The 27,441-nt window shown below is 34.5% G+C and overlaps 2 protein-coding genes across 3 annotated transcripts; one reads left to right on the top strand and one right to left on the bottom strand.

The window, feature by feature from the left end:
• The first annotated feature begins 1,709 nt into the window (after positions 1-1,709).
• LOC106063841 (protein BUD31 homolog) lies at positions 1,710-4,531 on the top strand. Its single transcript, XM_013222318.2, has 4 exons — positions 1,710-1,918; positions 3,206-3,328; positions 3,788-3,954; positions 4,044-4,531. The coding sequence occupies exons 1-4, from the start codon at positions 1,825-1,827 to the stop codon at positions 4,092-4,094; spliced, it is 435 nt and encodes a 144-aa protein (XP_013077772.1). The 5' UTR covers positions 1,710-1,824; the 3' UTR covers positions 4,095-4,531.
• A 659-nt stretch (positions 4,532-5,190) lies between these two features.
• LOC106063837 (exportin-6-like) lies at positions 5,191-27,185 on the bottom strand. 2 transcript variants are annotated; one of them, XM_056021895.1, is made up of 25 exons: positions 26,982-27,185; positions 25,072-25,162; positions 24,441-24,553; positions 23,941-24,138; positions 23,183-23,342; positions 21,820-21,954; positions 21,431-21,706; positions 20,481-20,652; positions 20,042-20,168; positions 18,433-18,542; positions 17,995-18,021; positions 17,039-17,147; positions 16,818-16,910; positions 14,307-14,536; positions 14,012-14,101; positions 13,686-13,836; positions 13,355-13,501; positions 12,092-12,281; positions 10,445-10,715; positions 10,015-10,074; positions 8,695-8,806; positions 8,417-8,572; positions 7,921-8,019; positions 7,462-7,692; positions 5,191-6,162 (listed from the first exon to the last, which is right to left on the bottom strand). In XM_056021895.1, the coding sequence occupies exons 1-25, from the start codon at positions 26,982-26,984 to the stop codon at positions 6,058-6,060; spliced, it is 3,456 nt and encodes a 1,151-aa protein (XP_055877870.1). In that variant the 5' UTR covers positions 26,985-27,185; the 3' UTR covers positions 5,191-6,057. The 2 variants fall into 2 exon arrangements, with proteins under 2 accessions (XP_055877870.1, XP_055877872.1); XM_056021897.1 differs by lacking the exon at positions 17,995-18,021 and having other exon boundaries at positions 26,982-27,184.
• Between the last annotated feature and the right edge of the window lie 256 nt (positions 27,186-27,441).

Below are 27,441 nucleotides of genomic sequence, written 5' to 3'. Positions count from 1 at the left end.
TACAAATTTAGCTAACTAAAGGACATTATGACATTAATTATTGTATTCTATTGAATTGTTTCTAATTTACATAGAACGAGTAGGCTGTTTTGCAACTGATTTTGTGCTGCGGCCCCTCAGGTCATAGTAAGTTTTTTTATGCGGCCCATACACCATAATGAGTTTGACATGCCTGCTCTAAAGTTAAGGGATTAAACCCAAACAGAAAATTCTGTTTTGGAGCCAGTAGGTGGAGGGACAGTGGTGCCTCCCAGGTTTTCCCCCAGCAATGGAGAGATCACTCCGACTCACACGAGAAGTTGCAAAGGGAAATGATCGTCTCTTTAGACGTAAAATGCCACAGAGAACATGTCTATTCCTTAACTGCATGTCTCCCTTTTGGTTCACTACTAGTCTTTACTAACCCTGTCTGTACATATCTTATCATGGTTAAGATCATACCTAAAATGCAAGCCTTTATTCAACTTGAAATAGGTACCAAGGCTACAGTCTTCTGAAAACAAACTCTTGTATAATGAAGTATGCATATTCTGTGCACATACTTATATGCCATTTTAGAAAAATAAGCAATAGTTTCCTGTTGTATATGGACAGTCACAATATCACCTAAATTGGTGTCATCTTAGACACTCACACACACACACCAACTCGAGCAGTCAGACTTGTCGCCTTACTTGGGTGTAGCGTGGCCAGGTGGGATAGTAGGCCCTACATTTGTCCCATTAACATAAAGTGAAAAGGTCTATTAGCATCAATGTTTAACCATGGTTTAACAATAAACCTCAGAAAAAAACAGAAGTCATATTTTCAGAAGTCGCCTAATAAAATCTAATCGATCAGCCCCAAAGATCACTGTGAATGATAGTTTTTCTTAGGTTTAAAATGAATGTAAGTTACTGAAGTCTATGTAAGTGTTCTGCAACTTTTATCTTCAGGAAACCAGTGGCTGCCGCTGTTCTCAAAGCAAGAAGAGTATGCGGGCTATAGCCTACATAACAGCGGTTACTTAACAAATTGCTTCCTGCGAGTGTTTATGATATATAACTTCTGGTAACATCGAAAAATATTGTGTTGGGCATACATGTAGGTCTACAAGTCTTCTATTAGATTTGATCTAGTTTTCACCCCCAGCACTAGATTTAAATCCTAGAAGATAAAATGTTTTTATTTCATCTAATCTGTCCCTTCACTTTCGTCATCGGGGTGCTGTGACAGTTTGCGTAACCAAAAGAACCAAATCCCTCCACTTTACCAGGTCAGTAGCTGTTCTTAGCAGGATAGCAAGAGGGAGGCCGGTCCGGATGGCTGCCTGGTCGTGCGGTTTGCGCACTGGACTGTCGTTTGGACTTAGACTTATCGATAGTCCCGGGTTCAAACCCTGCTTGCTCCCATCCCCCGTCGCCCTGCGGGAGGTTTGGACTAGGAAGTAATTATCTTCAACTCTGAAGGAACATCCGAAACATGTAAAACATTTTACAAACATTCTTTTACGTTGTCCAGCCAGCATTTCTTTGGGCGACCGTACGAACTTTTCTTCCTGCTCCCAACCCCCTCCCCAAACAGGCCAAAAATATCCATGACCTATGTATGATATTAATGATAATGGATTGATTAATATTTTAGTTCAGTGCACCATTTATTTTTACATTGTATTTTGTTTTTTAGAAGTGGAATTCTTCTATCGATAAGTTTAATTTATGAGCTAGCTCTAGATCTATATAACTACCATTGCTCAATCTAAACGGGATTAGATCTTTTTTTTTTTTGGTGCTGTTTACGTTTCTTTTGTTATTAGATCTAGATCTAGAATAGATCTAATTAAAGATGCCTAAAGTTAAACGCAGTAGAAAGCCACCACCAGAGGGATGGGAGCTTATTGAACCAACAATAGATGAATTAGATCAGAAAATGCGTGAAGGTAAGTTAAAGTTTAAAAAGTGACTGGACTGATTCTTCTCAAGTCTCTGACTGACTCTGACACAGTGACATCTTCTTCTCAAGAATTTGAAGAATCAAGACAAGCCTGTCAGTGTCAGTAGTGTCAGTGTCAAGATGAGTCAGTTTATAAATTTTTCAAAACCAGACTGAGACTAAGACTGTAAGTCTGATTGATTGAAACTCTTCACTATATTGTGACTATATCTATAGCACTATACTGACTATAGCCCTATGCCTATACTACTATACTATAGCCACTATAGGCAGCGATTCTGAATCTGAATATAATATACATTCACAGCGCCTTGATTCTAAATTTTGTTTGTTAACAGCGCTCTATAAATTAGTATAAATTAAATTATAAATTATTATAATCCTAAAATCCCTAACTAAATCTAGACTCTACTCTAAGACTAAGACTAGTCACTAGTACTTAAGTAGTGATTTTATAGTGAAAGATATTTAACAACTAGATCTAGATTCTAGATCTATTTACTATTGAACTATAGTACTAGACTAGAGTGTGTTGTTTTTTTCTAGAGTGAGATAGACTCATCGACTCATGTAGTTTGTAGACTCTCTAGTAGTAGTAGTAGGATGGCTGCCTGGTCATGCGGTTTGCGCGCTGGACTGTCATTCGGATTTATCGACGGTCGAGGGTTCAAACCCTGCCCGCTCCCATCCCCCGTCGTCCTGCGGGAGGTTTGGACTAGGAAGTAAACTATCTTCAACTCTGAAGGAACATCCGAAACATGTAAAACATTTTACAAAAAAAGATCAGGTCTAAGTTCTAAATTCTAGTTCTACTGCGTATGGAATAAAAAATGTCTCTCTTTGTCTTTCTGAATATTTCATTAGGTTTTGTTTTTCTACTTGTAAAATATGGTTTAGTGTTTTATGTATTATAAATATAGCTACTTTGATTTTAATTCTTTTGTTCTAAAGTGTCGCTAAGTGCTAGCCCAAACCACTTGCCAATCTTGCAGAAGGACAGGGGAGGACAGTTAAACATTTTTAGTTAAAAACAATTACACCTGCCTTATTAATTAATCCCATAGAATAAGCCCTTATAATTGTAATAATAAAAAACATCCTGTAAAGATATCAAATTCCACATGATTAAACACAATTATGATAGAAAACAAAAGACTCGTGTTACATTTTAGAATTAAACCCAAAGCATTTAATACTTTACTCAATATTTAACTGGTAGTCAACTGTATTTTACTGTTGAAGCTATGCTACATTTGTTGTTTTTTTTTTTTAGCTGAAACTGAACCTCATGAGGGCAAACGTAAAGTGGAAGCTCTTTGGCCAATTTTTCGCTTGCACCACCAGAAATCCAGGTACATCTATGATCTGTTCTATCGCAGGAAGGCAATTAGTCGAGGTAAGTTTATAAAAAATTATATAGATCTATATTTTTTAAAGATTATATACTATATTAGTGTATATATATCTTTGGAAATCTTCAAATATTATAGATATAAAGAATAGATTTATTTGTTAGGAAAGAAATTATTTCCCTTCTCTGTCAAACATACAGTTTTTAAAGTTCATTTAAACTCAAAATGATAAATTTAAAATATTCATGACTACATTGTTCCCTTGATGTTCGCAGGGAATTCCACGACTACCTGTGAAAATGGAAAAATGCTGTATCTAATATATACAAAAAATCTCTTTATGCATACACACACATACATATTTTATATAACTTCATACATTTATATACTTAAAAAAGAAAACCTAACTCTAATAAAATTGATACTAACCCTTTCTAATCAAACTTGTCTCCAAGCCAGAGTCTTCACATGATCAATACAATCAATTTTGTTGATAATTTCAGAACTCTATGAATACTGTTTAAAAGAGAACATTGCAGATAAAAATCTGATTGCAAAATGGAAGAAGCAAGGTTATGAGAATTTGTGTTGCTTGAGGTGTATACAGGTCAGAGATACCAATTTCGGAGCCAACTGTATCTGTCGTGTCCCTAGGTCAAAACTGGAATCTGTGAGTTGAAAGTGATGTTGTAAAGATTCGTAAGCTCAAATAACGTGCAATTTATGCAATGCTAATTTTTTTTAAATTATTATTTACAGGGTAAAATTGTTGAATGCGTTCACTGTGGATGCAGAGGCTGCTCTGGTTGAGTTTTACCCATCAACTTGATGTTTGAATGTTGTATCATGGAAAATAACACAAATTATTTTATGCTTCAAATGAAGTGCATCTTTATGAGCTGAATTGAACATGAATTGGTTTTGTTACTTTAATTTTTAAAGCACATTTTTTTTAATAAGTGAAAGAAATTTCAAACAATGTTAAAACATTGTTTGGAACCAACAAAAGTGTAACATCTTAAGGCAATAAATTTTAGGCATTGGTTTTTTTTTTATTTATAAAGATATTAATTTTAAAATAACTGAAAGAAAAATCAAGTCATTTTGGAATGAGTTTCAAATAGGACTATTTAAGTGCATTTATCTAAGTGAAATGCATCTACAATTTTCAATCTTTGTTTCTTTCAATCATTTTGACTCATATTCCATTAACTTTTGATGTAAATAAATGTATTTTATAATTCCAACATTTGGTTTTAGTTTCGTACTTGAACTCCGAGTTTTTTCTGTTGTTGATGTGTGTAATTTAGCATCCCTCTTTAGACTTGTTAAAGTAATACTTACTTTTATATATTAGCCTCAAGCGGAACCTTTACAGTCTAGAGACTATTTAGACTACAGTTTCCTGTACTCAACAATGTTAAACTGTTGGTAGTATCTCTGCTATGTAACTGAACTTGCAAGATTTTTTGAACAATTTAAACACTGGATAATATAAATAAAGTACTTAACATTACTTACGCATTAGAAAAACATAGTTGTTTATATTGACAACTCAGCTATATTTGTAGTCTTTAATGATTAATACTAAAGATCAACAAATTGCATACAGATTTTGAGAAGAGAACTAAACTTGTATTATGATTTTGAGGCTTCCCAAGACAGAAATGAAATCATTGGTGATCACAGCTAGATAGGACTAGTAGGTCAACATGGAAGACTATTTAAAAAAAAAACTCAATGGATGGTACAGAGATTTATAATTATTTCAATTGACCTTACTACCAGAAGAATACCAGTACAATAGTTTCAATTGACCTGACTACAGTAGTGTACCAGTACAATAGATAAGTTAGTTGATATAAGCTTTGAAAAAACAATTCACAAATTATTTTTTTACATAATAGAATATTACCATCAATTTATTTCATAATTTACAACAGGAATAATAACAAAATATAAACAACAAAAATAATTCATGTTTGATATTTTGATATAGCATGATTTAAAAAAAAAGCACAGAAGCATAGACATGTATTACATGGATAGGACTGATTTAAAAACTGAACAGGGGAAGTAAATGCAATCCACATCATTAGAGCTCAGCAATTTTTATTAGAGGAAACAAAAAGTTTTGTTTTAATACTAGCATGCTAAATAATATAGAGCAGTGCAGTTGAACAAGACAGTCTTTAAATGCCTGGAAACAAAGAGCTTATTTACAGGAGACAACACTGAGGTTTGAAACTTCAGTTACATATATCTTTATTTACTGGTACCAAACATTGTATCACCTACTGCCAATAAGACAATGTTTAGGATCTTGCATCATTGTGCTCTGGTCTAATCTCTTATGTGAGGGTATCTGGGAGAATGTTTCAGAGCCGCCTTCGGGCACAACAAACACAACTCAGCTCAAGTCAAATTACAATTCAAGTAATGTCAGGATTTGAGCTGCAACCCCCTGTTAGGTGACCAAGCAATTCATGCCACTCGGCCCTATATCCCATATTGAGAACATGGGAAAATGTTTGAGCAATCGATTTGTTTCGCTTCTAAATGCTGATTGGACTTCTTGTTTCAACATAAGATTCAAACTAAAACAAATGTTGACTTGTGTCAAATTAAAAATAAATATTATCAAGGTCTTCTAAAACCACTTTCAATCAGGCCAAGCTTGTCTCTTGTCGACACTGACTGGAATTATTGGTCCTTGATTGAAGACATCACATGAAGGGCAAGTAATATCACAGGAAAATGTTGGTAGGCTTGTTCATACCAAGGACACAGAGCCTGCAGGTAAACTGCTGGAGACCAAACAGTAGTAGCGTATGTCATTCACAAATCTTTGAACTGACTGAGTGAAGGACGGCAAGTCCTGGAGAGCAAAACAATATTATAGCAATAATTAGTTCTGGTCAGTGCAAGTTTACGAGTTGACATTAGAACAATATGCAGAGCAGGAGAATTCACTTACAATAAAAATTTAATTACATATTGTGGCGTGGTGGCTGCATGGTAAAGTGCTTGGCTTCTGAACTGGGGGTCCACCCAGCTCTAACGGGTACCTGACATTGGTTGGGGAAAAGTAAGGCAGTTGATTGTTGTGCTGGTAACCCCCATTAACAGAAACAGATGACCTTAACAACATCAGCCCCATAGATCACAAGGTCTGAAATGGGAACTTTATTTCGTTACTTTTGTTCACATATTGTAAACCTGCTGCTTCTACCTAACAGTTTAGAATCCATTTTATAACATCCCCCTGTTAGTGCAAACTGGCCAAGTGATGACATCATTTATTTCCTTTACATTCAAGTGATAAACTTGTGAACATGTGATTGTGTAGTGAACATGTGATTATGTAGAAGGATAGAGAGAATAAGTGTGGAATGGGGAATGTTGATGCAGATTTTTATAGAAGTACAATAACTAAATGCATGCATTTTTTATAGGATTTTCTTAAGTAAATTATGCGTGTTATTGTTGTTTATTTCATTGGATAATCATTTCATGTATAATGGACACAAATAGTATATTATAATTATATAATATGAAGGAGACTTATAGAGAAAGAGAGTGGAAAATAAAAACTTAGTGAGGACAGTCAATTTGAACCCAATCATGAAACGAAATGATAAAAAATTTGGCATCCAGGAAAATTTTAAAAGTTTTTAGTCAGCATGACCTTGACCTAGAATGTCACCTTACACTACCAGTACTTGTCACATCAATGTTTGTGACATGAATTAGTGGGAATCACAAAGTATAAGAATCATGGGCAGGAAATCTCGTTCTGAGAGCTGCCCACATGGTGAAGAATTCAGTAGTCGACAGGTTCTAAAACTGTATGGATGTCTAACGTAGTTGATTCAATAGTTTGATATCAGTTGTGTACTTAGAATATTTTATTGGACTGAAGTCAATTTGTGAAACATAGTGAGTATTTCTTGATGGCTGGAATTGACAGTAAATTGTTATCGTATTTTATGGAGAATAAATATCATATGCTAACCCAGGACTTATTTGATGAATCTTAATATGTGTTGTTATGTATTGGCAGAAGTGGATATGCGCGACATCAAGTAGTACAAAAACTCAAAGGAGAAAATTCTTTTTTAATTACACTAGCATGCACTATCAGAAATGTCACGTAATGAGTAGTGACAGTACTTACCCGATCTATTTTAAAATTTTTGGCTAACACCGCCTTCTGACTATTGTCAATGCCCTCAATCGAAGCTAGAAAGTGAGGTAAAAAGTCAGTGAAGAAAGCATCAAAGTCTACAGCGGCCATGTTGTAGATGGAGATGACAATTTCCTCCTGCAGCAGGTCATGTGACTTTTGAATTAAGACTTGCATCAACACTTTGAGAAACTGATGGCTCATCACTTCACTAAAAATTTTCTGAAAAAAAAAATAAAAAAAATATTCAAACAGTTGAAAGGCTTAACTTTTAATCACTGAATGCACTCATAAATTAAAAAAAAAATATATATAAAAATTAGAAAGTGAAGAAGACAATGACATGAAACAAAAACTTATGACTGACAGAGACTGGCGGCAAACATTGTACTGGTATCACAAAATGTGATATTACTATTACTTTCATTCAAAGTCAACAAAACTGCAAACCTTGTTATATAATTTCCATTTAAAATGAAGTGCTTCCAAAGATTCTAGATTCTGTTTGAATAAACTAATGTCAGTTTGGAGAAATGACTGACCATAGGCCTGAAAGACAAATTGTAAACAGCACTGCTGAGATGATCAGAGCATGAAACTATCACATAGCTATGTTATAGAAAACCAAAAATGTATTTCAGCAAACACTTTTATTGATAAACCTATGTCAAGTTTAAATCTTAAGTACTGAAAAAACCAAAGTCAAGTTTAAATCTTTAGTGCTAAAATAACAAAAGTAAAGTTTAAATCTTTAGTGCTAAACCAAAAAAAAATAAAGTTAAATCTTTAGTGCTAAAATAACAAAAGTAAAGTTTAAATCTTGAGTGCTAAACCAAAAAAAAATAAAGTTAAATCTTTAGTGCTAAAACAACAGAAGTAAAGTTTAAATCTTTAGTGCTAAAACAAGCAAAGTAGAGTTGGAATCTTTAGTGCTGAAACAACCTACTTGTAATACTGCAATAAACTGAACACTGTTTTCTAGGCCATCACCAGACTCCTTGATGGAATCCAGCACTGAGCCCTTAAAGAAATATCTCCAATTGTTGGAAATAACTTCATGGAGCAAGTGGTACAAGGCACTCTTCATGTCAGGGGAGGGACGCTGGAGGAGAAAGCCATTTCTTAGAGACAGATAATAGTTTTCCCATTTTCAAATAAATATTTTATCAGATTTACAGCATTAGTAAAAAGTTTACAATTCATATAGGTACTTCTGAAACTTACAGGTGCTACCAGTGGATAGATCTGATCCATGGCTATTGAGATGATCTGAGGCAGAAAAAGTTTAAACTGAGACCCCGGCTCTTGAACTATTAGTTCTAAGATCTTTAAAAAGCTGAAAGTAAACAAAAAACAATAGTCAAGGAACAAACAAACAGAAATCCATCCCAGATCTATCAAATTGTTTACATGAAACTTATTTATAACTCTGTTTCTATATCTATGGTGGGAGCATGGTCGAGAGGCTAAGTGCGCTTGAACTTGGCTTGTCTTGGCTACCTAGAAGGGGGCTCGAGGTTCGACACCCGACTCGGGCAGAGTTGTGTTTACTGAGCGCCTAAAGGCAGCACGAAAAACCAACTCCTAGATACCCCCACTGGTCCACAAATGAGATTGGACCAAAGCGCTCTGAGCATGCTATAAGCATGAAAGTAGTGCTATATAAAAGCTATAATAATAATAATCCTAGAAGTTGAAAATTACTTTTCAATAAATAACATATGAACTAATTTAAATTAAATTCTCAAATTTTTTCATAAATTAAGATTATAATGTCCTTAAGCCAAAGCTCCTCCTGACAGAGAATAGTAACAATACAAACTCAAGACAATTGTGAAGCACATACCAAACAAGTAGGCAGTTGTCCTAAAGAAATGTAATATTCCACTTATTTCAAAGTAACTCTTATCAAAGAACCACTTTATTCTCACTAAAATGAAAATAAACTTAAAAAGCTAGAAGACCCATTGGTAACATTCCGAATAGATATTAACACCAAAATGGCAAAGATCATGACCAACCATCCTCAAGGAATAATGGCAGATATACATTCACAAACTTGCAGATGTCCATGTTTTAAATAGCTCAAAACCATTTTGACTGGTAACAAGTCAAACAAGAGTTGTTTGAAAAAAAATTGTTAAAAAAAAGTTGCTTATACATTTGTGGCTTACAGCAAACATGAAAACAATAGGGAGATATATAAGTGTTAGCTTTTCATACATGAATGAAATCTAGTCTGTAAAAAAGACAAATATAATTACTAAACTTTGTTACGGTCAAAAACTTTGACCTTAAGTTACACGATCAACAAGTCCATCAAAAAACTGAATTTCCATTAGATTGGATCAATAAAAATTATCTTATCTTATCTAAAACAATTATACAGAGCAAGGTAGTGTGAGAAACAAGAGTGACAAAGAGACAGGCCTATCCACTGCAGACCTTTTAAGAACAGTAATAAGCAAAGACAAATGGTGTGAAGTTGTAAAAGAAACCCAATGAGTTAAAAGTAGAAGACTACTTGATAAATGTACCACTTACTTCTCAATAACTCTAAAGGCTCCACTTGTCTCATGGTGTATGGTCTGAGCCAACAGTTCCCTGAGGAAACAAATAAAAGTACAAATGATAAATTGTTTTAGATGTAAACATTCAAAAAAAAAATTTCTAATATACACATCTAGATCTAAATTGAATTGCATATCTTTCTTTGCTTATTATTTGAATCAGAAACAAATGCCATCCTTTGTTATTCTGGAAAAAAACATTTTCAGTAGGTCACAATTTAGGCTTGTCAGATAAGCTTATTTACCAACATATCTTAAGAAGGTTGCCAGTGTTTATGTTATCAAGAAGTATACCAAAAATGCCTAATGAGAGGCTAAGAATTTACTTTTTTTTTTTCTAGTCCCAGGCAGCACATAAAGAAGGAGGGGAAAAATTCCACTGGATTAAAATGATCGGCACTTACCTAGAAAAAACATTCATAAATGTATGAATAATCTTTTCAGTAAAGGCAACTCCCATTTGTACACGCAGGCCTTGAAACATGGCCAGGAAGTAGGTCATGATGTTTTCTACAATGTCCACATCCTGGACATAAATGGGGAAAATACTGAGAGTAGTTTGCGTGACTTCCTGTAGGGAGATGCAGCAGATCTGTTTGGATTTCACGACTTCTCCTGCAAGGGACTCAACCCAGTCTTGACATATCACCAACGTCTTCTTGATCACCTCTTTAGCTATGGTAAAAACATAATATAAAAATAAATAATACATAATATATATATATAATAATGGGTAATGTCAGGCTAGTATATATATATATATATATATACGACATAACTATTTAAGATGAACTGTAATATAAATCCAAAAGATATAGAACATTGTATTTTACAAATTATATAAAGTTTGTTTCAAATGAATAGCTGAGCAGGTGATGATGAAGTTTGATGAGGAACGGCTATTTTAAAATGTGAAAACTTGGCATGCAAATGCCTGTGATAAAATAATCTGATTGCCTAGAAAAAACTGTCGACAGTTCCATGACATTTGTGTCATTTTTTCTCAAAAGGTCTTTGGGGATCCTAATTCAAGGGCGAGAGTGGGCCTTTGGGGATCCTAATTCTAGAGAGAAAGTGGGCCTTTGGGGATCTTAATTCAACAGAGAGAGTGGCAGAGTCAAGACGGTGTCTAATGGTGTTCAAGATGAGACAAAGTCCAGTATAGGTTCAGTACAACAATTGTAATCATTTGTACAGTATTTGGCAGATGATCTATTAGACTCTTTACTAGAAGCTTTTGGAACCTGAGTTGTCAAATTCTTGAGTTATCTATGTCATGCTGTCCAGTTTTGCAGAGAGCCAGAAAGAGAGTCGTAGCAACATGTATTTTTAGAAAAGGATTGGAAAAGCTCATCTTTCACACTATAGCATGCTGAGTGCCTACTGATCCTATCTCTGCCCCTTTGATCCTATCTCTGCCCCTCTGATCCTATCTCTGCCCCACTGATCCTATCTCTGCCCCACTGATCCTATCTCTGCCCCACTGATCCTATCTCTGCCCCACTGATCCTATCTCTGCCTTCTGATCCTATCTCTGCCTTCTGATCCCATCTCTGCCCTTCTGATCCCATCTCTGCCCTTCTGATCCTATCTCTTTTGTAGACATGTGTGTATGTGTGTGTTTAACTGGGAGAAGGTTTCTATGCTGCGTTTGAAATCTCAGCAAAAACAAATCAGCATGTTAAATCTCAAATTGAATTTCCAGGAAGACTAAAAGGCTGCAGACCTGTTAAGAACAGCAATAAGCCAAGACCAATGGCATGAAGTTGTAAAAGAAACAATACTGGAGCCTTACCAACTCAGCTAACACACAACTCAGCTCTAGTTAAATTTCAATTCCTGGTCAACTAAAGGATCCGAACTCCCTTATTAAATAGCTAAGCGATTTCTACTACCCTGCCAACTATTTAACTTTGTGTTTATTCATTTCCAAGGAGATATTTACAGTTAGCTTTGACATTTTTCACTGTCCTAAAACTATCTAGTATACATGTGTGCTTAATAATCTTTTATTTGTCATAAATATCTAGGTGAGATTAATGATTTAAAACCTTGTTCCTGGGCTATTTTATTGCTTGCCAACTCTGGTACTTGACTGAGAGCAACAAAAGATGAAGTCAACTGAGACACAAAAGTCTTATGGTGATTAGCTCTGTTATCCCAATCCTGATCAGCAGAACTCAAATTGGGCCAAGGCAGCAGAAGATAATGCGACAATGACCGGTAAAGCAACATCTGAATCTGAAAAATAGAATTTAAATCTTCTAAAGTTCTATTGGAAAATGTATTCTAAAATAAAACATGGTATTTCACATCTAATTATGTAATCAAGATGAACCAATGAAAGATTAAAAAAAAAGGGGGGGGGGGAGGAAATAGAGCAGTGTCACAGCCTCGTTTGAGACTCATTGTGACATGTAGTGATTTGTAGTCACTTATGATTTTCCGTGTTTTTCGTACGTAGAAAAACTCAGGGTGAAAGAGCGCTAATGAGATTTTGGTAGTTGCAACTTGGTCCTCAGAGAGGAAGGACATACATATTCTAACATAAGCATCTTTGTATTGAGTACTGATATTACTATAGGCTTGTTCTGAACATGGAGATGTACTTTTATTCGTGATGTTAGTATTCAAATGTGTACTAAGCCTTTATTGCTGGATTACTACTTGCCAAGTTTTTTTTTATTTTATTCTTTGTCTGCTAACAAGCAAGTTGCTCAGTATATCTTAATACTTGCTGTGATGATTATGACACAAGCTCTACACAAGACCACAACCTTTGCGTTATCAGAACCAAAGTCACACCAAGAGCCCTTATTAATATAACAGAGTTACAAGCAGGTTGTAAGACATAGAGAAAACTGGTAATGAGAGAACTAGATACCAGTGGTAACGACCAAGAGTCAATCAAGGCTGCTTTAGAAATATTTTACTGATATTTAATCAAAAAAAAATGTTAGCACAATGATCCAAAATAAAAAGCTCAGTTACTTTTACCCCATGCAACCCAGCATGAGATGTTAATATGACTAATGTATGAAAAAAATACAAGCATTGCATGAAAAGATTTTTAAATATTCAAATGAATGAATGGCTGTGTGGTATGCCCGCTGGACTGATGTTCGGCCATCTCAATGCACCTAGGTTCATACCCTACCGGCAACCATTCTCCATCATCATGTAAGAGGTTTGGGCGAAGATGTATATAATCTTCAACTCCGAGGGAACATCCCAAACATTTTTCTTTTATAAAGCTTGATGTCATCCAATAAAAAAAAAGAACCAAAGACTCTAGTGTCATTTGTAGGACCTACCTCCTGAGGTAAAGGTTGACAATGACCTTGACTGGCCATGTCATACAGCTGGACCACTGGAGCAACATGAAGGAGGAATGCTGGCCTAACTGTTGTAGTGACTGACAGTAACAAATGTACTGCAGACTGAATGACCTTGTCTGGAACCTGAGAACAAGTACACTGCATTCATTATATAACTCACATAGATCATATAGATCAGGACATGAAATAATTCTAGTTTTTTTTTTTTTTTGTGGGTATTTTTAACTATTTAATTTGATTTTTATATATAATTTTTAGGTAACTAGAATAAAGACAGAAATGGTATCCTACTAAAAAAGCTACTGACCTCTTTGTTAATGAGTGGAGTAATGGAATGTACAACAGTCAGCAACAGAGAATTAAATTCTTCTTTCTGCTGGTTGACTCGTAAGCTCTCCACATAAAACTCTGACATCCAATGAGTGTATGCTTTGATGGCTGCCAGTGACTGAGCATGGCTGATAAAGTCAATATTTTGAAAAATGATTATAATCAAGACATTTTTTATCCCAATGGTAATCATTAAATTGCCAATGTTTGAAAAATAACAGGAAACTAAAAAAACAACAAATAATTAGTTCTAAACGAGACAAGCACAAGATCAGCATGATAACATTAAAATGGTGGACCTACACTTCTATAAAATCTTGCTGTAAAACTCCAGCAGATGTTGTCACTTCAAAGAATTTGATCCTACTTCCATAGGAAGCAACTTGAGCAAGTCTGAAACATACAAAACTGACATTCTAGTAGACAGCAGAAATGGTGACCGGTCATTTCATCTTTGGTCACTTCATCCCCAATTAAATAATTTTATTCTTAGTCATTATGTAATTGTGCTTTTAAGGCTTCGCCTTTGAGTCCTCTTTAGATCTAATATATAAATATTATTATTTAGAATGCTTTTTGATATTTTTTAATGTCCCACCTTGAGACAATCTGCATGGCGTTGGAGAACCTGGAGACAAACTGCTCCCCTATGAAATGCACTGCCAGTCTTCCTAGTGCTTGCAGGAGAGATGACAGGTCCCTCAGGGTACAGTGCAGACGTCTGCAGTCATTCTCTGCAGAGACACACAGCCTCCTTTTGAAACTGGAACTGTCCACAAACTTCTCAATGCCCAGGTAAGTCTCAACATAATCTTGGAAAGGTTCCCACTGAAAGAAATAATGTCCATATATATAATAACGAATATAAGCATACTACAAACAAATCTTTCAAAATATGACAGATTGTACAATTCAACCAAACTTTTGTAAAAAATAGGTCAAACCTATCATAGAAACATCTAGAAATATAAAATAGTATTCAACCAAATGTAGAGAATAATAACATTTATTAGTAAATCCCTTTTTGTCAGTTATTAGTCATTGCTAATAATAGAGGAATCTAGTTTTATAAATGAAGAGCCAAATAGGCTAGTAGTTACAACAAAAGCCAGGGAACAGCACTCCTTATGAAGTGTCATTTTACAAAGCTGAACTACTGTTTAACATTTCCCTTTTTTAACCCTTTGGACCCTCGCAGTGCCATGCCCTTAGTTTCCTATTCCCCTAGGCTCCTGGTGAAAAATTACGCTTTACACAAGCATGCTTAAAAACAAACCAATGGTATTAAAACTTCTAAATGAACTATTTTATTTCGAGAGAAATTTATTAGAATCTTTATCTCCTATATTCTTTCTTGGTATGCCAGTCTTCTCAGCATGTAGACCTCTCATTCCTTCGATGAATCTAGTGCTGGTATAGATGTAGATCTAGTGTTTTTATTTACTATAACTATAACTGTACCGATTTCGTCTAGATCTAGATGATCATCGAGTCAATCTCCAATTCCCTGTCATTAGTATCATTTTCTAGATCTAGTTCACTTCTTAGAATCATTGAGAATATAGTTCCCTGCTCATGCAAAGTTTATTTATTTGGATTAGACTGCGAGTACCTGAATCAATAAAAATTCTTTTCATTTTGTAAATCAATTTACCATTACGCGCAGGCCGATAAATCGGGCTGGAGGGTTCAAAAGGTTGAGACCCCCTCTTCATGTTACTAAAAACACAGGAATAAAATATTAACATTTCTTGTCTGGACAAAGCATCTACTAACAATCTTTTATATTACCAACAACTTAAAACACTAAAACACACACACTAGAAGCTCATTATTTATAACCAGTCTGTCTTTATTTGATAATTCTACAAAGAAGCGCTTACATAGTGTGTGTGCTTATACATCTTCCTACAAGTTTTGTTGTTGTTGCTAGGATGTTGGCATTTGACATCCTAGCATCAGTGTGTCTGGTGCATCAGTGTGTCTGGTGCATCAGCAGTGTGTTGGTGCATCAGTGTGTCTGGTGCATCAGTGTGTCTGGTGCATCAGCAGTGTGTCGGTGCATCAGCAGTGTGTCTGGTGCATCAGTGTGTCTGGTGCATCAGTGTGTCTGGTGCATCAGTGCGTCTGGTGCATCAGTGTGTCTGGTGCATCAGTGTGTCTGGTGCATCAGTGTGTCGGTGCATCAGTGTGTCTGGTGCATCAGTGTGTCTGGTGCATCAGTATGTTGGTGCATCCGTGTGTCTGGTGCATCAGTGTGTCTGGTGCATCAGTGTGTCTGGTGCATCAGTGTGTCTGATGGAAGAAATTTGATTGAGAGTTTCAGCATTTGTCAATCTTGATGTTTAGCTCTTTAGGTCTGATGAATTCTATGCAACTGACTAATTTATCTGTTGACTATCTAATCGCACGTGACTATCAGATGTTTTTTAATCTGGTTAAATGAATATTAACACATGCACATTTTTTGTATTATATTTAAAATTTATGTTTATTTGTAAAAAGTTTGCATGTTTCGGATGTTCCTTCAGAGTTGAAGATAGTTTACTTCCTAGTCCAAACCTCCCGCAGGATGACGGGGGATGGGAGCGGGCAGGGACCATGGATAAATCTGAATGACAGTCCAGCGCGCAAACCGCACAGGCAGCCATGTATGTTTCATATTAGTTGTACATTAACTTTTTAATTTGTGAAATTTTTTAATCAAAGGATATTCAGATAGAGACTCTCCCCCTTTCCCTTTGCACCCATGAAAAAAATTCTTCCAATAGATAAGATAAGATAACTTTTATTAATCCAATCAAATGGAAATTCAGTTTGACTACAATTGACAACCTCAGCGTAACTACTGTACAATAACAATATAGATGCAAATACCAACAACATTCACACATGAAACACATACACACTCACAATCAGCGCTTTAGAAAATAAAATTCTATGTACTTCTCGATGATGACAGATGATCTTGTAACACTCTAACCGAAAGTGAGATAAAGGAGTTTTTAAATCTTTTTAAATATTCAAACTCGACAGTAATTTCTTCCATTGAATTACACATAAAAGAACTATACTTTTTTAGGTATATACAAAAATGTAGCCTACTTACAACTAGCTGAAAGACTTCAGGGGTAAGTAACTCTGCCACTTTTGCTACAACTTCCAGGTTCTGCCTTAAGTAATGTTGCCACTCAGTCTCCTCCTGAACTCCACCAATCAATGGAAAAAAAAAAGAGACAAGTTTTTTTGTTCTTTTCTAGTTAATTCACCGTGTACGAGGAGTTAAAATAATGAAAAACTAAAGGGAGCTAAAGAAGAGCTGTCTCTTACGTCGTCATCCAGCGTGTCATCGTCCAGTTCCTCCAACTGTGACTGATTGTATCGAAACTGAAACTTTTGTAAAATGCTGGAGATCAATGAAATCAAAGCTTCTTTGTACCTGCAAAACATTGAATACAAGAGGCTTAGTGAATAGAATTACTTTAAGTTGGCATCAATGTTGTTTCAACAGACCAACAAACTGGCAGACTAAATTCTAAAATGATGAATATTACTAATGCGTAAGTAAAATTAAGGTTGAGAATTTAAACTAAACTTTGAACTTTGGTTTAGCATTTCTACATATTGACAAAAAAAAAAAATCTAATTTTGTATACCAGATGTACTAATTTTGCCTACCAAATCTACTCATTGTGTCTACCAGATCTACTAATTTTGTCAACCAAATCTAATCATTTTGTCTACCAGATCTACTCAATTTGAATGTTGCTTGTATGTTGTCCTAATGTGTTTATCTCTGTTTGATTACATAATACAACTTTCCTTATTCCAGTCCAAACACATCCAAGGACAAAACAAATTAACTGATACACTTGATAAGACTTGCGAAGACTTCAAACTTTGTTTATTTAATTTACATAATGGGATGATCGTCATTTGTATCTAAATTGTTGTTGCTTCATAACAGTCAATTTACAATGCTTCTTTCTCAAAGCCTAAACTTATTCTTCTCTCGTGTACTCCTATTTGGCGTCACCATTAATCTGTCTGGTTACATCACTCATTTTAACTGTCACTAAATACAATGCACAATATTTATGTACAAACATATGTACTCTCTAAACTAAACTAAACCCCTACAATGTGTGTGACTGAACAGAAAAAAGGGAAGAGAAAAAAATTGTAAATTGAGAAAGGTTTTTAAAAAAAGGCAACAAAACAATAACAAACATAAAAGAAAAGTAAAGTGAAAAAGTAAAATGAAAAGTTTGTTTCCAATTAGATACCAAACATAAAAAACAGATGCTTTAAATCTGAAATGATAAAAAAAAATAATTGTGTATATCAGTTCCAACATTGAAAAAAAGTTTAGTCAAATTGAGTCTTTTTAAAAACATGTTTTCATATAACTTGTTGCTCTAGACTTTTTACATACCGAATATTTCATAGTTAATAAAAATAATAATAATTATAGCTTTTATATAGCACTACTTTCATGCTTATATAGCATGCTCAGAGCACTATGGTCTAAATCTCATTTGTGGACCAGTTGGGGGAGGGGGGGGGGGGGGAGAAGGTATCTGGGAGAAGTCCCTTTCATAGGACGTAATCATCTTCTTTTTTGAAGTAACGTCTGTATTATATAAGATAAGATAAGATAGGTAGCCAAGTTCAAGTGTACTTAGCCTCTCCATCATGCTTCCCACGGTTATGAAGATATTTACCTTGTTGAAACATCCTCCTTGGTGACAGATCTAGTTTCCAGTTTGTTATTCAAATAGTCAAGGAATGTAATCCAGATATCTAGACAACTAAAGTATCCATCTGTACTTGGCTGTCAAACAGAAACACAGACACAAAAGTATAGAATGACTCATCATGGTCCTTTTTATTTCTAAACTATTTCTTGTATTGAAGTGTATCATTATTATGTCAAAACGTTTTCACTCATTTCTGGTAATTTAAAAAAAAATAAAGCTAACTAAAAGCTCTTATACATAAATTTTGTTAGTAAGAATGGTGTCACAGTCTCAGTTGACATTGCATGATCTAAAGTTCACGTCATGTTAAGAGTTTAAAAGACAAAATAAATAAACAAAAATTTATATATACACCAGTCCAGGAAGCAACGTCCAACCTTCCTGGACCGGGAGCAAAACCTTACTGATTTGACTTGACTGAACTCAAAGTCAACTTTATTCATTCTACTTCCTGTTTTCTACATCAGGATTTCCACGTGTCTTTTAAACTCTTAACATGACGTGAACTTTAGATCATGCAATGTCAACTGAGACTGTGACAAATGGAAACAGTGTGATGTGTCTGAAAAAACATTTCGCTAGGCAGTGTACTTTCGATTACAGTCATCATATTAAAACCCAGTCTATATTCTTCCATTCCTGTTCTGCAAAAGGTTTGGGCTTGGACATTATAATATTAACTTCTGAATATCTAAAACTTGCAAAGACGAATCTAGCAAGAGGCTGTTGTTGTTGTTTTTTTCAAAAGACTAGACAAGTATATGACAGGCTTTAAAAAGTAGACTAAATTGCTGCATTTTCTGAGTTTGTCCTTTATATTAGAGATAAAAAAAAAAAAGATATTTGTTTTTAGAAATGAACAACAGCTGTATTAAAAATAACATCAGACTTATGTTCAAAGAGAGGACCAGTTTCAGATTTGATATTCTCTATTTCCTTTGTACTACAACACACTCCACTAAAACTAAACTTGCGACGTTGAGAAGAAACATTAATTACTTCTCTGAAGATGTTTATAAATAGCTAAGGCACTAAACTGTCTGAAGCTGTATTAAAAATAACACCAGACTTATGTTCAAAGAGAGGACCAGTTTCAGATTTGATATTCTCTATTAGTACTACAACACACTCCACTAAAACTAAACTTTGCAACGTTGAGAAATTTATTTATTTTTCAATAACTCTCTGCTATTGTATTGTAATCATACTTTAATATGACACTTAATTTGATATTTATCTGCCAATATATTTTTTAACCTTTTTGTTGTTAAGTAAAATGTTGTTTTTTTTAAAATCTAAACATAAAAAATTTTTTTTTGTAAAACCGTCAGATGTTGTCATTTTTCTTTACCCCGATTGCTTCAGACAATGAGGGTGTCAAGTGGCCAGCACAATGGCCAACCGCTTTTACTTTCCCCAACTAATGTCAGGTACCCATATGAGTTTAGGGAAACATTAATTACTTGTCTGAAGATGTTTATAAATAGCTAAGGCACTAACCTGCCTGAAGGTGTATTTAAATAACTAAGACAAAAACCTGTCTGAAGTTGTATTCAAGTAAGGGGTCACTAACCTGTCTGAAGGTGTATTTAAATAACAATGACAAAAACTCTAACACAGGAAACTGAGGGTTGGATTCAAATCTTCTCAAGTGTACACTAACAAACAGCCCCAGGAAATCTGTAAACTTGTCAACATAGCTGAAATGAAGTTATAAGTAAGATTGGTGGGGATGGAAAAAAAAAAGTTTTTCTTGTGTTATTTTGATTCAATAAATGTGTCCCTTATTACTCCAGTTAATGTTCCATCCCAGCACAAGATATAGTTTCATAAAGTACTTTTGAAGTAATGTCTGTAATCTATAAGATAAGATACCATACTCATTCACAGCACAGTAAAACTAAAACAAAATATTTTCAAATAATGTAAAAAAAAAAAATATTTCATGACTAATTGTATTCACAACATGACCAATTATATGCAGCAGTGTTCCTAACAGCTTTAAAACCTACACTTCATCCAGTTCTTCCAGCCTGTTTCCAGAGGAGTTGGTGTTACTCTCTTTGGTGATCTTCTGAAGTAAGTTAAACGTTTGCTGGAACATTTGAAGCAAGAAATCTTCAAACTCCAGAGGGACACAGTTCTTGCTCAGGATTTCATTGATACAATTCATGGCCAAGACACCTGGGAACAAATAGACATACATTGACTAAATAAATTTTAGGGAAACATTGAAAATGTAAGTCACTTATCATTTGAAATAAGACATACATCATCTGAAAAAAAAAAGATGAGTCTAGTCAAAAGTAATAGGAACTTTCAAAGGATTTTACCAAATGTCCAGAAGAAATGAAGAAACTATTAGTCAATAAAATAAATGAGAAATGGACAAGCTCTCATCCGAGTCACAAGAAAGATGATGCCTATTATAAGCTATCCCGACAAGATCAACGTCTAATCTTTCGACTCAGGAACGGACACAACAGAATGAGACAACTTATGTACCGGAAGCTCAAAATTGGAACCAGTGAAATCTGCCCATGTGGAGTGTCACCTGAGAATGCTGACCATGTCCTTCAATACTGCTTCCTTTACCAAGAGGCCAGTACAAGACACTGGCCCCAAAACACCCCAATAGAAAGAAAACTATATGGAGAGCTCCCTGATTTGGAAACCACTGCGCAGTTCATCTCATATAGTGGTACTAGTCATCTGAACACTCCAACACCCCAACTTATGTCAGGTACCCATATGACTTTAGTGCACTCAGGGGCATCCTAAAAATCTTGAGCTCCACAGAGAATCAGCCCTGAGACTCCTCAGACTCGTAAGCCAAGCACTTTACCAATTAGCCACGACACCCTCCTATAGAATGGAAACATACTTTTAAAACTTCTAAAAATAAAATCTCGTTCGTAACATCAGTGTGAATCATTGTTTCACCTCCAAACATTCCACTCACCTAATTTATGGGTACTGCTACTAAAGGATGTACTTCTGGAGCTAGGACTAGATTCATTCCCATCTGGTCTAGACTGGCAGCCGAATGCAGCAAAGTGGAAGATGGTGGAAAGCAGCTGAGGTCTGACCACAGTGGACAGTGGGACCCAGCAGAGATAATGAGCAAGGCAAGTTAATGTGGTGTAGCACAGTTGCTGCGACGCGGGGTCAAGGGGAGGCAATGCTTCCATCTGTGGACCTCTGTTGGGACTTCCAAGTAAGAGCGATACAAAATTAGCTGAAAAATTTAAATGAAATCGATGTATCATAACATTATAAAGAGAGAACATCAACACAAGCAACTAAATTTACATAAATAAAAAATAAATTGACTACAATATAGTGTGTTACCGTTGGCTATGGGTGAGGTTGAAAATAACTGACTGCTAGCTTGTCTAGAGGATCTACCTTCTCCTGAGGTAGGGGATGGCGGTGGTGTGGCCGCCACTAGATGGCGATGCTTTTCTAACATCGATTCCAATATATCTAAGACAAATGGTAGATGTTCATTAGGTTAGTTCAAACAAAAAATACAAATGAAACATCAAGCAAAAAGTGCCTCAGAATATTACTGTTTAAGTTATTTCACTAGAGAATCCAGCAGCTGATTTAATACTTGGAAACTATGAAAATGTTAAAGAAGAATGTCACTTATATAATGATTATCATGACATTAATTTGTAGGATGCTCATAGGCATATTATTTGTGGGCATGTCATTCACATGCAGACTGGACTAACAACAAGAGGAACTAGGAACTACTTGCGAATGTGATGTAACATGATGTTTATTTTGTTACATGACTTCCAGCTTATCATAAAAAAACCTGACTTCAACTACTGACTAGAAAAGCTATTGAACTTTTGTGGTATATTATCATTATTATTATTGTATTATGCGAAATATATCTGTATGTTTATTCATGTTACTAATAAAGAACAGGTCACTCACTGGAAAATGTTGTTAACACTAAACATGTCTTCAGTTAACTTTCTATGTCTATATATGATAGAACCTTAATAAGTCACGACACCACAACTTCATCAAGTCATTTCACTAGCTCTACTTTGCTTCAACTTAAACTCTCTATCTCTCATACGACATTACTTCTGGTCATACCTAGCTCAGGTTCACTATTTACACTTTCATGCTCTGTAGTCACAAAATGCACAAAATTACAATAAACGTCAAAGAAGTTAACTAAATTTTATTTTTTTTTAATTTTATAAAGACATCCCCCATTTTGAATGAATCTACCAAAAGAACCCAATTATTTAGAAAATAACAATGCTTCTATTTCTGAGAAAATTACTTTAAATTTTTTGTTTCTTTTAATGGGTTTTAAAAATCATGTTTCGGCCTGGTACAGATACTTTTCAACTGAGCCCAAAGCGTCACTATTAGAGATAGGTTGTTTTCCTAATTCCCTTAAAAAAGGCCACGATATTCACCTGATCAGTTCATAATGGGTTACAAAAAAAATCTTTATAATAATTGAAAATGGTAGAGCCTAGACAACCAAATGAACCTTCTCTCTCTACTGCCACTTCAGCCTTGATCTTTATGCTCAACCTGCATTTGTTTACCTTTCTCATAAGGTGTATAAGGACTATATTACTGGCCTAAATAAGTAGCAAGCAGCTTTTTTTTTTACTGAACTAAAGATTTTTGCATCAGAATCTATCAAACAATAAAAAAACCCCAGAAAACTCACTATTTAAAATATTTAGAATGGAAGGGACTTGCAGTAGCAATAAACGATGGAGTTCATCTTTCCTGGCCATGCTGAGGTCGTCACGAGGAGCCGCCAGTTCTTCTGATGCTGTCTGAAGTAGAATCACACCAAGCAGCGTAGTGTCTGGCTGCTGGGCTAACTAGTCAAATAGTGAAAGTTGTAATAATAAATATTCTGTGTTGATCCAGTCAGGGACTTAACCCAAAAACTCCTATTTCCAGTTTGAAAAATCGTTCCCATACCTTAAAAAATGTAATATCTTATACTAATACATAAATAAACAACTTTACAAAATAGAATCCTATATATATAGTTTCAAAAAATATATTTAAAAAATTTCCAAGGTACTCATTTTCTCAGGTGGGGGCTTATACACTGGGGCTAAGGGCCATTTTGTTTGAAAAACTCTTTAAGAAATAATTTTTAAAAAGCCATACACATTCTGTATTCACTAGAAAAAAAAAGTTCTTGTTATAAATAAGCTCTTCGTATAGGAAAGTTTTAAAAACTGTTTCCAGCAGCCCAATGCACTATCCTGCTGTAGGACTTAACCATAATAGACGCACTGTACTGCAGTAGGAGCTATTGGGGTTAATACTAAACATTATAACAATTATTTTTTGAAGAAGAAAAAAGTATAGACAAACAAAATAAATTATTTAATAAGCATTTTGTTAAATAAAAAAATGTATATATGATTAAAGATACTATCCGTTATAGTGAAAGTTCAAACATACTTGTAAAATATTTGAGAAGAAATCTGGATAGAAATGTGGCCAGTCATTTCGTCCAATGTCAACTACCAGTTTGGCTAGCTTGTTTCTGATGTAAGAAGGAAGGGATGAATGTTGATTTAACAAAGACTGTGTCAGACATGTCCTTATTTCCATCTTATCATTGGCAGCAAGGCTTGTCCACTTGTGACTGATCATAGTCTGAAGCAATCGGGGTAAAGAAAAATGACAACATCTGACGGTTTTACAAAAAAAAATGTTTATGTTTAGATTAAAAAAACAACAACATTTTACTTAACAAAAAAAGGTTAAAAAATATATTGGCAAATAAATATCAAATTAAGTGTCATTTTAAAGTATGATTACAATACAATAGCAGAGCTATTGAAAAACAAAATATGAGAGCTTGGATTTTCTGAATACTAAATTATATATATCTAAATTTCAACAAAAATTTTTAAAAATATATAACTGAAGAAACTAAACATTTTTCTTTGACCTACCTCCTGGACATTTAAACAAAACATCATGACATACTCATTGTGAGAATGCCCCATGAAATACAAGCACATTTCCCAGGCATTGGACATCTGGGTAAAGTTGTTTAATATGGACTCTGGAATCACAGGATGATAGCTTAAATTACTCAAGTTCAATGCCACCTTATTCACTTCAATTATTTTAAATTAAATAGTAAAGCTCCCCTTTCAGACATTATGATCTATAGGTGTAGATGATGTTAAGGTCATCTGTTTGTTTGGCCAACTGTTAGCACAGCTGCCCTTAACTTTCGCCCAACTAAAGCCTATATGTCATTAGAGTTGGGCGCCCTAAAAAATCTTGAAAATAAAAACTCCAGTCTTCACCGAGATTCAAACCCAAGACCCCAGGTTTGGAAGCCAAGCACTTAATTTAACCACTTAGCCATAAATCCAGAGCAAACTAATTAATCGATCTTCTATTACCATAAAATTAAAATAGTTCTACAACATTGTTGCCTGGACATGTGGTTAGGGCTGTTACCATGTTGCCAAGTTTAAGCTAACCTGCTTCCATACCGTGCTGTTCTGCACGAGGTTTGGAATTGCAAATAATAATCTAATACAACAAAACAAAAATACTATTAAATGTTACCTATTTCTCTTTTCCTTTCATTGTCAGTAGAAGCTGCAAAAAATTCATTCATCAAGCCTTCAAGTGCCCGAAGTGATTCATCAATGCTAGACTAAAAAAAATTATAAAAAACGAGTTACAATTTAAAAAAACAACATAGTTTGCAAAATTGTATAATCGTCCCTGACCTTTCTACTAAAAAAGTAAAGTTTCCCTTTCAGACCTTGTGGTCTATAGGGCAGATGATGTAAAGTTCATCTGTTTCTGTGGCCTACAGTTAATGAGGGTGTCATGTGGCCAGCACAACGGCCAACAGCATTTACTTTCCCCAACTAATGTAAGGTACATCAAAGCTGGGTGGATTCAGAGGCGCATAAAGATCCCAAAATAAAAATCCCAGTCTTCACCAGGATTTGAACCTGGGTACTCCAGTTCTGAAGCCAAGCGCTTTACCACTCAGCCACGCCTCCTTTCTACTAATACTATCTCAAATTGATGTTATAAAGTTGTAATTGAGCAATGGTTAATCAAATTTAAAAAACCAATTGAAGTTTTCAAAATTGAGTCACGTAAAATTTAAGATTAAGCTAAATTAATATTAATGATAAAAAAGCTTGTTAATTATGAGATTTAAAACCAAAGTACAGACTTTTGAATAAAAAGGAAAAAAATATTACTATTGCACTAAACAAAACATTAATCTTTCAACAAAGTTTTACAAAAATATAGCATTTAAATATGTAACAATGTTAATGTTTACAACTGGTTTATATTCTGAGTTATTCTACCATGAATAACATTTAAGTAGCTTTTAATTTTTTTTCTTAATAATGGGCACTGTTCTGGGTGGAAAGACTTTCTCCAACCTAATTCAATTCCACTTTCATTAGTATAATAATCTATACCTAGTTGTGAGAGTTATACCTCTCTGTGCTGTACTGAGTTATTACTACACCAAGGCTGACTTTGCTAAGGTAAAACTACACTACAGTGCACTATAAGCCACTATCTGTGAATGTGACTCACTGACTGTAATAATGTAACTGTAAGTCTTTCATTATTCATAGAGATCTAAAATAGCCTACGTCTACTTGTTACTCTTGTCAAGAGTCAGTCTTGTTCAAGTCTATAATTATAAGTATAGATAATGACTTGTAAATCTTTAATAATTGTATATATATCATAATCATACATCTAGATATATATCTATATAATATATAATAACATATAATACAGACGTTACTTCCAAAAAGAAGATGATTACGTCCTACGCGTTATGCATTTAGAATTTAGTCATGCATATTAACCAATGACTTAAATTCTGCCAAGTCACTGGTTTTCCTGGCTAGCTCAGGCAACCCATTCCATGCTCTATTAGCACTAGGGAAGAAGGAGTATTTGTACAAATTTGTCCTAGCATATAGGACGAGGAATGTGCCTTTATCTTTGCATCTTTCAGAGTATTTTATTATCAGTAGCCTGAGTAGGGTAGGGAAGATGATCATCAGATGGCTGCCTGGTCGTGCGGTTTGGACGCTGGTCTGTCGCTCAGATTTATCGTTGGTCCAGGGTTCAAACCCTATCCGCTCCCACCCCCCATCATCCTGCTGGAGGTTTGGGCAATTGGGTAGTAAGAAATTAATTTAATTATCTTCAACTTTGAAGGAACATCCGAAACATGTAAAACATTTTACAAACATCAATTCAAATATATAAATATTATTAATAATATATATAGATCTAATATTATTAAATTTAATATATCATAATTCATATTATCTGATTAAAGTTCATTAAAGACAGTTAAAGTTTTTAAAGTTAACTTAGGCGTCTTAGACTTAGTCTTAGACTTAACTTGACTTAAAGTAAAAAGTCTAAAGTTAGACTAAAGTGTCACTAAAGTTAAAAGTAAAGTAAAGCATGATTTTTACCATTTAGATCTAGTTTAGAGCTACTGGTTTTATAATGATGAAAGATCCTGGCTTTTGAAAAATGGAAAAAACATTAAATCTAGAAGGTCTAGAATCTAATAGATCTATAGATCTGTGGTAAAGTAAAGAAAAGAACAAGACAATCTAAAAATTTGCTAGATATAAAATCTAAATCTAATAAATAACATAAGGAAGGGCGATAATCGTAGTATAGGTAAGTTTAATCGTCGAAATGAAAAATTACTCATTTGATGCTACAACGAGATACTCAGATCAGGACCCTCAACATACTATTTCCATCGTTACCGCTCAGATTCCCTATAGAAATATGACAAATAAAACAAGCTAAAATTAAGTGAATATTATTAGTTATTAAATTTATGGAGCTAGCCAGGAAAACCAGTGACTTGGCAGAATTTAGGTCATTGTTGGTATTCTTGGTATTAATATGCATGACTAA

The sequence above is a fragment of the Biomphalaria glabrata genome, chromosome 2 (assembly GCF_947242115.1).
Source record: "Biomphalaria glabrata chromosome 2, xgBioGlab47.1, whole genome shotgun sequence".
NCBI lineage: Eukaryota > Metazoa > Mollusca > Gastropoda > Planorbidae > Biomphalaria > Biomphalaria glabrata.
The sequence above is the reverse complement of the archived record's forward strand: the minus strand, read 5'-3'. Positions and strand labels throughout refer to the sequence as shown.

Coding starts and splice junctions, on each gene's coding strand:
- LOC106063837 (XM_056021895.1), bottom strand. Junction 21,955..23,182: donor CATTCTAAATATTTTAAATA/GTGAGTTTTCTG, acceptor CATTTGTCTTAG/ATATATTGGAATCGATGTTA. Junction 8,807..10,014: donor GCCTTTAGAGTTATTGAGAA/GTAAGTGGTACA, acceptor GTTTACTTTCAG/CTTTTTAAAGATCTTAGAAC.
- LOC106063841 (XM_013222318.2), top strand. CDS start 1,825: ATGCCTAAAGTTAAACGCAGTAGAAAGCCACCACCAGAGGGATGGGAG. Junction 1,919..3,205: donor AGATCAGAAAATGCGTGAAG/GTAAGTTAAAGT, acceptor TTTTTTTTTTAG/CTGAAACTGAACCTCATGAG. Junction 3,955..4,043: donor CTAGGTCAAAACTGGAATCT/GTGAGTTGAAAG, acceptor TATTATTTACAG/GGTAAAATTGTTGAATGCGT.